The sequence below is a fragment of the Tachysurus vachellii genome, chromosome 19 (assembly GCF_030014155.1).
Source record: "Tachysurus vachellii isolate PV-2020 chromosome 19, HZAU_Pvac_v1, whole genome shotgun sequence".
NCBI classification, from domain to species: domain Eukaryota; kingdom Metazoa; phylum Chordata; class Actinopteri; order Siluriformes; family Bagridae; genus Tachysurus; species Tachysurus vachellii.
The window spans coordinates 16,201,894-16,218,323 of NC_083478.1; the positions used below are offsets into that span (position 1 = coordinate 16,201,894).

The window sequence follows — 16,430 nt, forward strand, 5'->3', positions numbered from 1 at the left end:
TTGAAAGACCCTCGTCCTGGCCCTGGGCATATCCTGGAGTGGGAGGCCACACACACACACACACACACATTAGTAGTGGGACAAGTGTGAAATATTCATAACGGTTAAAGTGTAAGTTTTCAAGACGTATTGTTAAAGGTATTATTTTCAAATACAGATCTGATATTTTTAAGTATTTAAAAGCCAAATGTGATGTAGTTCTGTATGTGGAGAGATTCAGAAGCCCAAGCTGCATACAATAAATTCAGAGTGAGCCAGTGAAGAAAGGGCAAATTCTTTACGTCCAGCCAAATGCCAGCTTCTCTTCTTTGTTTCTGTTTTTTTTTCCCCTCCCTCTTTCATTTCTACATCTTGTCGTCTTTCTGTCTTTCAGAGGCACAGACAGAAATCTCAGATAATCAAGGGCCAGTAATTAGCCTCACTTGCTTTATTATAATTGGGGGCAGGGGAAGGTTGTTCATTCGCTGAGATTTTTACCCCCTTCGATAATTGCATACTTTTACCTTGCCCAAGTGGGCCTGCTGATTTCCTCTCAGAAAAAAAAAACTCGTCATCAGCGTATTTCAGCGCTGCTCTGTGTCTTGTTTTTTTTTTTTTTAAATCCGTCCTCAGTGGAGGGTGGACGCCGCTTGGTGTCTTTTTTTCCCTTCTTTTTTTTTTTTGGGCTGTCTCCTTTCTTAGACGGTGGAGCCCTGACGCTGTCCAGGTCCGCCCTAGTTGGTGAGTGAGTGTGCCGTCGAGAAAGGGAGAGTTTATTTCCTGTTCTTGTGAATCATATATCAGTACAATTCCCCACTGAGCTGTTTGGCAACGGTGGAATGACGGGTGTCATTTATCACACGGCCTGAAAGAGGTTGTGGGAAAAGGGATTTGAATTCTTTCAGAGGTGTGTGTGTGTGTGTGTGTGTGTGTCCTGAATCCTCCTTAGTGGGGGATCATTAAATGAAGGGGGGGTTTCAGAGCTTGCGCTCTCTCTCGTGTGTGTGTGTGTGTGTGTGTGTGTGTGCATGTTCAAACGCATCAGCAAATATTTAATGGTCAAACTACACAAAGGGATCTTTTTTTTTTAATGTACATGTTTGGGGTTAGAAGGATAAAAGATGCAATTATTATTTCATAAATGATAGTTTTGTTTTTTGTTAACGAAAGCTTACAGAAGATGACACACACCCCCGTATTGTGTCCCATCAAAGAATAAGCCCTGATTGAAGCCTTTCGTTTAAGATCTGCGCTAAGATTAAATCAGCGTTGGAAGGATCATACTGCGAATCCAACAGTTTGCACAGCTCTCCGTGAAGTAGCATCTGCCTAATGAGAAACAGCAGACGCTATCAAACACGGCTCCTCCGCTGACACTCCCTGTCATCAACATACGATTTCTCACATTCCTTACATGTTGATCACGTAAAATGATTTCTGATGCACTGTCAGCAGCTCGTCCTCAACTTGCCACGGAAATATGTTGAGGTTTGATTTTCCCGCAAGAAAAAAATATATATAAAAAAAAAACAAAAACACGCCGTTCTCACCCCCGACTGTGGCACACCAGCACGTATAAGACCACGTCTGTGTTTATTAAGCACTTTTGGAGGATTTTTAGATATTTTATACACTTGTATTTATTAGAATATAAAAAGTAAGTAGCTGATCTTTGTTCAAATCTCCATTAGAATTTATTCAGCTTTAAAAAAAAAAATAAATAAAGGGAAAACATACACAAGCTGACCACAGGATTGCAAGATTTTTATATTTCAAGGTTCGGCGGTGACTCAGTAGCAGCTCCTGGGGTAAAATAAAATATCAGGATGCCGCCAGAATAGTTCAGATTTCATCCGTAGCTCGTAGGGAGAGAGAAAGACAGAGAAAGACAGAGAAAGCGAGTGCCAGGTGAAGACTGCTCATCTCCATACTGAGAGAAAAAAAAACATCTCTAAGCATTTTTAAAACAAAGACAAATTACAGTCAGAAGAAAGGACTTTTTTTTTTTTTTGTCATTGTTTCCCTTTTTTGCATGCAGTCGACTCTCACCTGGCAGCACGAACGAGGAAGAGTTAGTGCCTGAATCTGAATTTTGCACCGTCCAGTAATATCCTGTGGTGTGTGTGCGCGCGTGTGTTAGTGACGCTCGAGCCACCCCTATACCCTCCTCGTGCAGCTCATCAAAAGAACTGCATGTGTTGACATTGTTTTACCAACTCATCCAAATGTTTAATTGCAATTACAGTCCGTGATGGCTCCCCAAGGGGCATATGATTACAATTAGAAAAAGGGAGGAAATGTTAATTAATTAGACTACTCATAGAGGAGAGGCTTAAGCCTGACTGTAGGACACCTCTGAGGACTGGCACTTTATTAAACATGTTTTTTTTTTTTTCCTCTTGTATAGGCAATGCTTCTCGATGTGTTCTAGTTAAAAATAGAACAAAAATGCATCTCATTTGCATTTTTTATGATGCACAATTATTTCTCACTTTTCCTTCTTAAGTCTTCACCTAATGTAGACAGATTGCGAGATGTTTATTTTGGGATGACGCACCGCACTCTTAGATCACACTTCTTTTTTTTTTTTTTTTTTTGGCAGTCGATACCGCTAATGAAGCCGATTGTCTTTAACACAATGGTTAAGTGGGCGAAGACGGGCTATTTTTTCTTTGTTTTCTTTCTTACTCTTAAACCAAGGAACAGGGAAAAAAAAACAGCTCCTTTCCCCTGGACGCAGCAGTTCGTCGGGTTACGAGGCCAAGGCCTCGGCAGAAAACAGTCATCTCATTTGTGACAATTGTCTGTGATTGATGACCCAACCTTTAGTTGCTGAGCTGGTGTGTTTGTTCCCGTGTAATTGTCTTCCAGATGGCTGGGCTAAGTGTTCATTAACACGTTTACGGTCGCGTCGTTAAAACGGATGGCTCGGGCACCGGTTTCTTAAAAGGCACAGGGCGTCAGACTACTAACTTTTCAAAAGCGAATAAAAACAAAAAAGACGTTCGTGATGTTGATGTACTTTAGGCTTGGGCTGGATATTAATTAGATTCACCACAAAAAAATATGTTGATTGATGATCTAATTGTTTAGAACAGATTAAAAAAGAATAATAAATCCATAGAGTGCTGCATTGAGTTTAATTATAAAAAGGATTAAAAAAAAAACCCAGATATGACCACGGCATTAAGGATCAGGATTTTAGCCGATCCTGAAGATAAGTGTTTTTTTTCACGGTTCACTGATTCTTTCAGGTGCGAAACCTAAAACATCACTAAAATGAAGCTTTCACTTGAAGAAGGTCGCAGCTCTACTACTAGTTAAAAGGCTAAAAAGCAGCTCTCCTAAATGTTACATACAGTTTTTATCAGGAGAAAAGCGGCTAACTTGACCACAGCTAATCAACAGTAGATGTGGAATTTTAAGAAAAAAGCAAATGGAGAGAAATACTGCATACCTGTTTACCCTTTGGAGTAAATTCAGGATTAAATGACAAAGACACCAATATGGATATAATATGATTAGGGGACATATAGCTCGACATTGTGGCAGTGTAGAAATGATTAAATCGTAAACCCTACACCACGCTGTAAGTTCTTCCTTATTCTCTCAGAACAGATTACGAAATTCACCCGTCATCCGTCTTCGAAGAATTTCCCCAGCGCAGACGCGTGTATTTGTAAAGCCTCTCTCCTTACAAAACAGCATCTTAAAAGTGGCGTGAGGGATGAGTGTCACGCTCAGTCTAAGTGTAGAGAGAGAGAGAGAGAGAGAGAGAGAGAGAGAGAGAGAATGGATCTAGGTGGCGGTGGTAGTCATCAATCACGTCCCCTCGAGGGGAGGTGCAGCTAAAGCTGGACTGAAGTGCTATCTGTCAGCTGCTGAGATACAGACGCAGTCGTATCGCGCCGCCATCGGCTTCCAGCAGCACCCACGGCCGTGTAAACACACGCAGGTGTGAGCTTAGCTTAGCGCTCAGCCAGCATCCCTGCCTAGGAGGTCACTGGGATAATGCTTCTGAGCTTAGCGTGTGAGACGCAACGTTTCGGTCGGTGAATTTGCTTAGAGACTGTGACGTCGGCGTGACAATGATTGATTGCTGTAAGTGAACACCAGATACAGTCATCTGCGTAGGTTTAGTCCAAATCGGGAAGGCGTTCCTGTTTCTGTAAACCGGGTAATGTAGCAAACAGGAATCCTGAGGTTTAGAGGACGGGACAGTCAGCAGTCAGTTTACAAACTTCAGGCTAAAAAATAGACACTGCCATCAGCCACGTCTTGCTGTTGAATAAAGCCACCAGGCGCTTCTCTCCCCCCCTTCTGATGTCGAGCAGCAGCTGTCGATAGCTAGCAAGATGGATAGCCGTTCTGCATGCCTATTGATTCGGTACAGGCCAGAGGTATAAGTATCATTTGTCATTTCTGGAATGTTGCGGAGCCCTAGTTAAAACCCAGAGATGAGGGAGATGGCCGGTGCCATCGGGTGGAGGGGGTGGATGGGGTAGGCAGAGGAGCAGGTTGTCTGGCGTTTTGATGAATGGCTTGACTGCATTTTGGTTCTGACCGAGAGCGGAGGCAGGGCTCTTATAAGTGCCTATTTGCTTTCACGATCCTCCAAGAACAACATGCATCGGGGTCCTTGGGCTCGAGAACACGGCTTCCACCCCATCCAGCAAGCAGGGTGGTCCGAACCAATGGACAGAAAAGGTTACATCAGAAATGTTGCTCAACATTATAGGAGAAAAGTAATGAGCACCCTGAGCAACTTGTGGTATGAATCTTTATAACGAACGTGTGCGTGCTGGTCTGTTTTCACTTTGGTGCACAGATTCCTACATCACCACGTCCCATTCCAATATGTCCCCTCGTTTCAAAGAGTGTTGCAGCAGCGCTTTAGCCTTTTAGCCTGTCCGACTCTCTCACCTCTTCATCCAAAGACTCAGATCAGCTTGCACAGATCAGCTGAAAGTCGAGCTTTCGTGTTAATACCGCTGTCAACGGCATCAAGCTCGGTGCCTGGCAGAGCACTAACTAGCCGAGCTGTAACTCGGCGTCCACGTGAGTGCAGTTTTCATGACACTAAACGTTGCGTGATATAACAAGCTCTTACTCTTTGTTTTTTTCAAGATTGTAAAATTGTGGAAATGTCCTCCTATTAAACTTCTCACCTCGGACAAATCATGGCCAAAATGTTTCCTGGACTCAGGTGCTCTTTAAGGCTGAGCTTCTTTAAGGCAATACCAGCATGAAGCAAAAAGGAATGTGACGATGCTCCTCAACAGCTAAATACATCAATTAGTATTCAATAACCATTAGTCTGTCTGCCAGAAGACGGGTACGACAAACGAATAAAAGTAATGTTTGTCAGTCAAATGCAGAGCCGCTCTTCACAATCCCCAGCGCCTTTGTTTTGATTATGTTGTGTATTTGGGCATGCGGCCAGTGGGAGAACTGACTTCATTACTATATGGATCATCTTTTAAGACCGTTTAAGATCATAGGGTCTCGAGTCGAGTAAATAATGAGCACTCCAAGACAAAGGGACTCTGAAGTTTATCGAGCTCCTCGGTTCATTTGGCTGGAAAGACTCCGGCGGACACGCGAATCATTACTCGACTCATCCTCAAGACTTTTTTGTCTGAAGCACGCTTTTTTGTGTCTGAATGTTGATTTTTGTACACGCTTTTTTATCCTTCTCCCCCTTTTTTTTTAAGATACCATCATCTCGAAAAGATGAAGTTTCTTAAAATACCGCGCGGCTGCGCCGGAGGAGAGCAGGCAGCAGAGTGTTGCGGGGAACGTAGCAGCAAGACATGAAAATCCTCAAACGGAAGAATGACAAGTAATTACTTCAGGTGTCCATCAAGCCGTGTTTGAAAATGTCAGTATGGGATCAGACATGATAGATGTACAACTTCACAATATGCAGAAAATAATTACTCATCCCAATGGTGCAGAAAAAAGTGTGTGTATGTGATGGGGGGGGGGTGTTTGTATGTGTGGCATTGATACCTCACACTAGGCCTTGTGTGTGTGCCATAGCATTGCACAGCAGGAGCACTATTGTTGCCCGGGTTTCATTTCAAACAGCCAAAATGTCATCGTCCAGCTGGAGGTGGATTTCATGTGTTTCAGCAAGCGGCCACACACACACACAGAGACACACACAAATGCACAAGCTTGCAAAACCATGGTACAAGGTTATAATCTAAAACACAACAACTAGAAGCCAAGTCAAGAGGAGGTCTGGCCTCTGACGCAAAGCTCATGTCATTTTCTTTAGAGAGCGCGACAAGCTGTGACATAAGAAACACTGCAGCCAGCGTGAAAGAGCCATCTGAAAAGTCAATGCCTTATTGTCGACTTTCAGCGATCATCACGGGTTTCGAAGAGAAATCTGAAAGGAATGAAACAAAACTCTGTCACTGTTGTCAAAACAGTGCTTTACAGATTTGCCCCTCTCACCCTGTGCTTGCTTTGGCAGAAGAGGTCTGCGAAGAGAACCTTAATAAAATTCGTCAATATCGGCGTCACGGCCGTGTCACAGCTCACAGGGTCGATCACGGGTTTCCTTCAGGTTCTCAGGTTTCCTCCCACTTCCCAAAAACATGCCAGTATGGGCACTGGTGTGTGAGGGAGCTTTCACACTGGCAGCCTATTCCCAAACAGTTCACATGAGAAACTAGGTACGAGAAAACCATAACGCGGGACAGGAAGCCGAACCCGAGACTTGGAACCGTGCAGCATTTTATGTAAACGGGAACGCAACTTAAGGAAGCATCCTTAGTTTCCAACGACACAACACAGATGTACCACGAGAGGCAGGGGAACCCTGTGGACACAGGTGAGAAGTGAGACGCCTCACTGCCCATAACGCCACCAAAATAATACAGAAAAAATACTGTGTGGATTCCTGAGGCATGCAAGTGCACCAGGGTTCGTCTGAAAGCAGACCATCATCGCACTCTGATTCTCAGCGTAACAAACATGCCAAGTGGGTAAAGCACCTAAACTGCCCATTGGTACAAATGAATATCACTCATTGTGTTTTTTACGAGAATCCTAATATTGACGTCTGTAGCTTTGTTCTTTACTTATATTCGTGTCCATTATTTCCAGCGCACTGTGGCTCGAAAACCTCTTTTCCTTTAACAGAACAAACAGGCCGAGCGCGTTCAGCCCCGGGACAGATGTTCTGGATTACTTTCACCTCGCTGCTCTATTGTGTGCAGTTTGGAGGAGTCCAGCTGATGCAGAATGCCAGGCTTTCAGGCTGCCACCGCTCCTGCCGTGCTCATCTCTCTCTCTCTCTCTCTCTCTCTCGCTTTCTCTCGCTTTCTCTCTCTCCATTTTCCCCTGTTCTCTCCTGTCCCTTCCTCTGACATCCATCAGGACCTGGCAGAAGTGGAGATGCTCTGGAAACGACCGTCCTCCCAAAGTTTGACCCGTCGTGTTTCTGTTTGCACTTGTCACAGTAACAATGGACTGACAAATGGCCATATTTGAGTCAAACATTGTGAGTGAGTTTGTGTGTGTGTGTGTGTGTGTGTGTGTGTTTATCCAGGGCCTATAAAGGAAAGAAAAATTGGGAAGAAATGTGAAGTGTGGGCTTTTTTGTTGAATGTCACAGAGTTAAAATGCTAATGGAACAAAACATAATTTGGTAAATATGACAGACTTTTTTTTTTCAGAATAGCTTTTGCTTTTCCTGATGTGGCACAGCACCAAAAAAAAAAATACAAACAACGGCATGGACAATTTTTCACATTTCACCAAACGGAAAGCCGCCAGCTGTCGGAAATTGAATGGCGAACAACTTTACCTTGATCCTTTTTTTGTTTTCTTTTCTTTTTTTTCTCCATTAAGAAGTGCAGTAAGAGCCGAGGACGGTGCCACGCTGCATTTTTAAACATGACTGATATCACCACCCAAAGCCTGGAGAGAGAGAGAGAGAGAGAGAGAAAGAGAGAGAGAGAGAAAGAGGACCACATGTTCACTTTTTAATTAAGGCTCGCTAGTGTAACTCGTCAATGTACATTATTGGAAGAATGAGCATCAATGCCATTGCTTTTTCTCCCCCTCCTTTATCTCTGTCAATGATTCAAAGACATGATTTATGGTCGCGCGCCGTCTTTCAGGATCATCCATCAAAAGCGCCGCAGCTCCGCCGCCCAGCCGCCCGTTGTAAATCATTCTGAAAGCCTGTCACTCATTTCCATTAGCCGTTCCTCTGTCCCTCCCTCCCTCCCTCTCTCTCTCTCTCTCTCTCTCTCTCTCTCTCTTTTCCACTTTCGCTTGGGATCTCTCTACCCTTTTTTCTCTTCCCGTCCCTTCCCTCCTCTCCTTCCCCCCTGCCTTGAGCCGTTGCGGGATATCTGTTCCATCTCAGCGCCTCATCTGCCCTCCCTCCTTTCCATAAATTAACCGTTTTCAGCCTAAGATGGGCTGCACCGCACTCGTCTAATGAGAGGCGCTCCGTCCCACCTCCCACTCCATTACAGCTAATGGACAGCCGTGCGACTCAATAAGAGTACGAGCGGAGCAGGAAGACGGGAGATTTCAGGTAGGTATGGGTGTGAACGCGTGTCAGTGTCACCGATTCCGATCAGTAGGTGATAGTAGGGATCCACGTGGAAAAACTCCTTGTTATTAATTTATGTATGTATTTATTTCATTTCTCTTCACTTTAAGCGAATCGTGCACTTTAAATATTGTTTTCAAGAACAACAGCATGCTTGAAGGAACACATTAAGAGCACGACGCCATCTTCAGATCCACCAGCTCAGCTCTCACTACTAGAACGGACGAGATATGACAGGAGCAAGCGCGACGTGGAGCGTCTGAAGGAAGAAAACGATCCGTCCGCATGACATAATGAGGCTAAGCACGCGTATACCGCATATTAAACAAACACCAAGTTCACGTTAAACAAAAATATGCCTTTACAAAATTAGACATCTGTCCGATTTTACTAATGGCTAAGTGTCTGATTTCACTCAGAGCGAGAATTCCAGCTTGATGGATTATTCACTGTAGCATAATTTAACTCTGATTAAGCACATGTCCTTTACAAATGCGACTACTTACCTTTTTCATCACCATGCAGATCGAAGGCACAGCACAAATAATGTGTTTTTCTGCTGCCAAAACATTGCAGAAGTGGATTAGTCATTCATGTGCTGGAACTGATTTATCCACCATGTCAGAATGAGAGTTAAGGAAATGACTCATGGTATTTTATTGGGTGTTGAGGAATCAGGCAAAACTGGACAAGGATGGAACTGACAAGGATTTCTTACTAAGCGCCAAGCATTCTGGGTTCTGGCGGTTCCATAAACCGCCCCGCGCTCTGTAAGGAGTGCATAGAGAAGGTCTCTTTCATGAAGTAGTGAATAGTTTAACTCCAGGAAGGTCTGTCAGTCTCCCACACTTCACTAAGAGGAGCTTTGTGGCCTTTCAGTTGTTTGGCTTCCTTTTTCATTCTAATCAACTCGATATCAACGCGACAAAATATCCACTAACAGCAGAAATGCAGCTTTAAGGGGTGTAGGGGAGGGGGGACTTTTTTATTTTTTTTTCCCAGGGACGAGCTTGCCAACCCGTCTCACAATTCAGGCCGCCATTGTGTGCTGTCACGGATTGACAATGCTCACCAGGCGAGTCTTGAAGTCAGTGCTTCGCAGCGACTAGCGGGCCTAATCATTACGCCGAGGGTGCCTGACAACAGCTCGCGACAAATTTGCCATTAAAATGAATGCCAATGGAGAGGACTATGTTTTGGAGGCATTTTTCTCTCCTCTTCAGCGCATCTCCCCACTAGCTTTTTGGCGGGACAGCCTTCCTTCCATTTCTTTTCACTCGTGCCACCAAACAGCCTTTGGTCTCTCCAGAAACTGACAGCACCACGCTCCTGGAGCAGATTTACCTGCGAGCCTCATTGCATTTAATGAAAGCGGGAGAAAGTGGCAATCTCCTATTAATGAACTTGGAATATATATATATATATATATAAATATATTTTTTTTAAAAATGCCTCCTTTGCTGAAAACTGAACAAAAAATGCTTGTATAAGGCAAAGTGGTGTCTGGAGCCCGGCCAGAATCTAATGAAAGATCCACCGAGGGCTAGAGGGAGGGTGCGGAGGAAAGGGGAAGTCAGGGAAAAATACAAATTGTTATAATCTCTCTTTTCCTCGGAGCACGGGAAACGCCAGGAGTTGACTTTAATGAGAGATTTCAGAGCCCGTGTTCGGGGGAAAAAAGGCGAGCGTCTTAACATAAACGACCGATTCCTTGTGCAAGTGGAGAATCAGCCAGATGTCCCTCACTGTCACTCATGTGGTGTCAAAAGCGATTTTTTTTCCCTTAAGCTGTCATATAGGCTCTGGAAGTGACGACCATCAACCCAAACATGTTGTCTATCCACGGAGTCAGTTTGAAATCAATTAACACTTCCAGAACCAAATCTGTGAAAACGAAACCTCGGATCCTTCGTCAGACGAAGGCAGAAATATTTAAAGTAGTTGGCCACGTGTTCAGCGAGCCTCACTTCTTTTGTCTTTTGAAAGTCGTCTCTACATCCAGGCTTCTATATGTGTCAGCGAAGGTGACTGAGGCAAAGGCCACACACACACAAGAGCTTTTTTTGTTTCATATCAAGCGCAGAGGACAGGCTCGGTGGAGTCCCAGTGGACATGCTTCTGCTAGCAGTTCTCGCCTACTTCCACTCCGAGCTCGACGAGGACACACAATGCCTCGGCGTGGAGCTCGGGCTCCGCATGATCATTGTAAAAAAAAAAAAAAACACGGTACGCAGGTTCTCCTATTCTCTTCCCTCTCATGGTGTGACATTTGATAATGTCATGATCTAGTACTAGCTTGAGCCGTTCCGAATACTTTAGCACGCTAGATATTCACGTTTCGAATCCTTTTACGAAACATGGCGTACACCCAAACTTCTCACAACAGCGGCCCGTCGTGAGAAATCCATAGGTAAATATCAAGTAGAACGGCAGTGTGTTAGCCTACATCGAGGCGCTCGTGTTTGTCTAATCCTCTCTGCAGGTGTCGTGAGATGCATTGTAAACCTCGGCGCAGCTCAGGCTACATGGGCTATATCCTCCTCTCGTTTCAGCTCGTAAAGAGAAAAAAGAGGCTAAACAAAAGCAAGGCTAATCAGAAAGCGGCTGCCTTAAAGAGGAAAAAAGTGCTTTCTGTCTCTCAGCCATGCAAACATTCCTGAGTGACATTCGATCAGGGAAATTGGAAGCGAAGCAAGATGGGCTTTTATTAGCACTGCCCCTGTTTGCTTGACTGGTCAGGTGTGTGTGTGTGTGAGGGAGGGAGGGAGGGAGGAGGAGAGTCTGGGGTTTTGGGGTTTAAGCTTGATAAAGGTGAATAAGTACTCAAAGAAGACACTTCTCTGTTCAGCAGTTCTTTCGCACACCACATAAAAATAATTCCCCTGGGTAGAAACAGACTGTAGACCCTGGGAGTGATGTGGTACGGAAAGCGGATGACGATAAGCACGACCCGAACGATGCGTTATTCATTATGAGTAACAAATGTGTTCCACATCCAGACTTTCGATCTGATTCCGTGCGAGTTTACAGGAATCATGGCTCATGTCTGAGGGAAACAGATTGGTCATCGTTTACAGTTTCAGTTACACGCTCAGTTCGTGCTGAAAAGGACACGTCTCAGCTCAGGCCTCCAGTCGACAGTAAAACCAAAACTGATCGTAGGGAAGTTAATGAGAGATACCAAAAAAAACAAAGCCTTTAAGATCTGAGCCATTTTGTTTGCCAGCTTTGTGAAACCTCTTGTTTGTTTTTTTTTGTTTTTTTTTTAAATCTAAAGTTTGTTAATGGTGTCTGAATTGTGCAAGACACTCACTTTGGCAGCTTGTTAACACACAGGATGGAAAGATTCGACAACCTGGATAGATGTAGGAGTTTAAAAGCTAATGAAACATACACAATACAGATACATACACATTCACAATCATAGACAGTATGACATTCAGAGATACAAACAGAATCAAAAGCCAGGAACTCTGATACTCTGAAAATGTTCATCATTCATAAACAAATTGTGGCCTAATCCAGATCCCGAACAAAGCTAACACACTAAAGTCTACTAAAGTGTATCGTATCCTAGCAAATTCAGCTGTATCATTCAGTGACTGAAATGAACAGGAAACAATGAGAGTAAATCATTTTGTGTTTATTATCTACAGCATATCCTCTACATGTTGAGCTGTTTCTCAGTCAGCGATCGTGTTGTCAAGAATATTCACATGGACGTATTTGCTCCTTACGCTTGCTTCCTCGTTGTTTCGGATACCATTTAGATTCAGGTTCGAGTAAAACTTAAAGGTGCCGTCCTTCCCCTAGTCACATGAACACCAGGGCCCGTGTTCATGTAAATTTCATTGTGCAAAGTGTTTTTCCTAGTGACTTAATTCTAAGAAAATTCTTAGAAATGTGGGCGATTCCCCTTAAAATTAAAGGGATGAGCCTAGGAAAGATAAAAGTTATAAATAAAGCATCTGAACCATTAAAAGGTCAAAAAGTGTTAGGAGTAGTGAGGAGGAATTTTAAGAGGCTTAAGAATTTCTTTAGCAGAGGAGAAAATGGCCGAAAGGTAATGAGGGAGACGAAATGTATCGCAGACAATATTTAATAATGATAGTGAGTTATTAAGATGAACTAGATTAGATAGTGTAGGAATTATTTTTATGACCAGTCATATTAGAGATAACATCTTAGATACAGCGCAGAAATGGCATATATGTGTGTGTGTGTGTGTGTGTATGTGACTTTATACGCTGTGTCGGAGATGTTTCCGTTTACATTTACATTACTTTTGTTACATTTATAACAGATGTTAGCAAAGTAAAGGCTTATAATAGACCATATTGTAAATGTGCTCCTATTTTTTATTGGCCAACCAATCACAGTCTTCAAAAGAACGTGTCATGCCTAGTTAGAGGTTAAGCCACGCCTCCTCTCTAAGATAAAAGTTGTATTGTCCTTGCTCAGAGTTGCTCTGAGATCAGTCATAAATCAGTCTTAGTGAGAATTATTTAATTTAAATTAGAAGCTCTCTGAGATCATTATTAGAATCTTTATAAACACGCCACAGATGGCGAGCGCCACAAGCGTGATATCCTGACCCAAGCCATACCTCTGCTGTAGCATGCTCTACTCTTACAGGGCGTGAAGTGATAGGAAGCATCCTTCATTCTTTTGATGCGGCAAAGTGCACAGCTGGAGTCGGCTTCGGTCTGCGAGCATTGCAGCAATTCCACAATCGTGCACGCCTCTGCAACTCCTCCCCGTGTGCTCCTGGGGAACCGAATTGGGAACCTGAAGTTGATTATATTAAAGCGTTTAATATTTAATGTGCGGCTGTACGAAAGCCAGGCATTTATCCGCACGAACGGCTCGTGTTTAGCGAAGGACGTAATGCACTTTAAGTAACATCTCCTTCATGCATACAAAAATGAACTCTAATCTTGTGCTCGTCCACTTTCCAGTCTGAAACCTGGAAAAGATATAACAAAAAAGAAAAAAACACACACACACACACAGCGGAAAGGGGCTTCCTACTGACTACAATAGCTCTGTAATCAGCTGTAATGTCTGCATGTGTGTATGCCTGTCTGGCTTCAGAACAGCACATTAGCCTACAAAAACATGGCCGTGTTTTTTTTTTTTTTTTAAATAAAGTAAAAATGCCCTGAAATATAATATCCTACTCAGAAACAGATCCGATTTCCAGCCACGTCATAACGCTTTGTGTATGTTTGTAGCAGCCGTAAAGTGATTTTGAATAAAGCGCTTTAAACCAGTAGCTCTGGCAATTCTCACCTCATCTTGACACATAGCAGAGCTGGCAAATGTTTGAACAGCCCTGTCTTTGCCCGCTGCTCAATATTGGTAAATGGTTTAATTGAGCCTGTTACGGATTAACCGAGGAAGCATGAGCAGAAAAACGCATATAGATTTCTTTCTTTCGTTCCTTCTTCCTTTCCTTCTTCCTTTCTTTCTTTAATTAATGAATGAATTTGCTAAAGTGAAATACCTAAACTTGGCTTGTTAATTATGGAAATTGAATCAGACAAAAAAAGGCTCAAAAAGAAATAAGTAAATAAATAAATTCATTAATTAACACTTTAAAAAACAACAACAACAAAAGAAACTATTTCAGGGGATTGTTAGGACTAGGCGCTATTTCTCTTTCTCGTATTACTTTGGGTTTGCAGCATTTTTATGTTCATGGGTTTGCAGCATTTTTTTCCCTTCTGATTGCACAGTAGGGCTGAATGATATAATTATATAATTAAATGAATAATTTCCCAAAGAAAAACAAAAATGATGTCACATGTATGTTTGTGAGATATTGTAATAGAAAAATATATTTTATCATTTTTAAAAACATTTCCAAGCAGACTAGACTTGCTTGGAATAATATTAATATTAATATTAAATACGAATTAATATTTTGTATTTTTCACTGTTCTAAGCTAATAGTTAAATAAAAATTCCTGTATTTATGTGGACATTAAATCTGGTGTAGAATTTAATAAAAGGTTTTTATGCACAAATCTATATATCATGGTCCATATGGTGTAGGGTGTAGCGTGGAAACGTCTATTAGAATCATGATTCTTTTTTTTTTTCTTTTTATTTTTTTTTTTGTGCTACATCAGGAAAGGAAGCAGGCCGGAATAAACGAGAGCTTCTTGGTGTTACTGTGATTTATCAAAGTCTCCTTGTGCTGCAGCTCTGCTGGCTGTAAGACTCCTGAACTCTATATAGGGCACCGTCAGGTAAAGCCACAGCGGACTTGGCTGTCATAGCTGATGACAAAAATCAATAACCAAAGCAATATATCTGACATAGGTGCGCCTCTGTACGGCCGAATGCACGCAGGATTTTCGCAAATCACCTGACCTGGGTCATTAGCATACGCCTGTGTACGCGGTGTGTACGTGTGTAGGTGCACATTGCATTCTTATGTGAGACACGACAACCCTGTCTGTCTGGACCCTCTCTCTCTCTCTCTCTCTCTCTCTCTCTCTCTCTCTCTCTCTTTTTAAAGCATGGCATAAATCCAGGAGATGAAAATGTCATGGAGCAGGTTCATTTTGCAAAGAGGTTTTGATTGCCATGCGCATGTAATTGATTGTCCCAAGGACAGGGGGAAATCTAGAAATGTCATAACAGCCTCTGCTTAGGTCGCTCCCACTGCTAGGCAATCAATGAGGAGTAAAAAGAGCTATCGATTGGCGTGGGGCAAAAAGAAAGAGGAAAAAAAAGCCTTGTAGCGTGAGATGGGCAAGCAAGCCATGGCGAAAGTGCCCTAGACATACAGACCTGTCAGCGGCACCTCGAAATTAGAGCGTCTCGTGTGAAGATAGTGTTACCTCCTGGGCCCTGAAAGCCGCCGCTGTCTCCTGGACACAAACGTGCTCCTGATAGAAATGTTACAGCTACAGGGATATATGTTGATGTGGCAAACGCTAACAACACCAGCAGAAGGGAACTCAGGAAGGTCGGCTCTGACTTAACACCGAAGTAGCCGAACCCCAAGGAAGTGCTGAAAGTAGCCGCACAAAGTGCGCAACGAAACAATACTTTATACGCTCCTCTAAATGAATGCAAATCAAGCCCTTGACAGATTTACTTCTAGCTTGCTCCGAAACACGCTCGCCGTGTGAAATACTAGCAGTTAAAGAGCACTTGTAATTAGGCAGACGTAGCAGCAGTACTAGAGAAAGCTGTAGTTTCATGATGGTTTATACACTCTCAGGCCCTTGATTGACAGATTTACACCAAACACAACTCAGCCTGTCTCACCATGAGTGATTAGCCTACAGTGCTGTAATTCCTAAACACCAGCTCCATTGAGAATTACGATATTGACCACCCTTGGCTTAACCTAGTGTCAAAACGTGTGACTGAGTTGCATAATTTTTTGCATTCCCATTAAAAAAAACAGTGAAACACACTTTTTTATGACTGTTTTGGAGTAAAAATGTGATCAATCAAACACTGCATGGATTGTGAGAGAGAGAGAGAGAGAGAGAGAGAGAGAGAGAGAGAGAGTCAACATCTTTTATTCACACAGAATTTGTCTTGGACTCAGCAACAGAAAGCACAATTCACACAACATATGCAGTATGCAATAATTTACAGTAAACTGTGTTCTTTCACAATATTTGCAAAGCCCCTAATATACAAGAGCTCTTGTATATTTCCGGTTGAAAATAATCACAGAGCAATAAACGCTGTGGCTGCATCTCTTGGCGCTATGATGAACATCGTATCCAGTGAGGAGCAATATTTTATTTCGGCCTATTAAACCGGCTAATTTGTTTTTTTACTGTGAGATTTGATTATGATTATTCGAATATGAGAGCTTATATAGTTGGACATTCACTGT

The 16,430-nt window shown here is 42.8% G+C and overlaps 1 protein-coding gene across 5 annotated transcripts in view; it reads left to right on the forward strand.

The window, feature by feature from the left end:
* The window catches only part of LOC132862195 (teashirt homolog 2), a 47,180-nt gene that overhangs the window by 24,024 nt on the left and 6,726 nt on the right, over positions 1 to 16,430 (forward strand). The window contains exon 2 of one of the 5 annotated variants that reach the window (XM_060894092.1): positions 682 to 720. The exons of 2 other annotated variants lie outside the window; for them this stretch is intronic. In XM_060894092.1, coding sequence (XP_060750075.1) covers positions 682 to 720 — 39 coding nt within the window. Of the gene's footprint in view, positions 1 to 681; positions 721 to 5,693; positions 5,822 to 8,524; positions 8,543 to 16,430 lie in introns of those variants that run through there. 2 more of the 5 variants (XM_060894094.1, XM_060894097.1) reach the window with 2 other exon arrangements.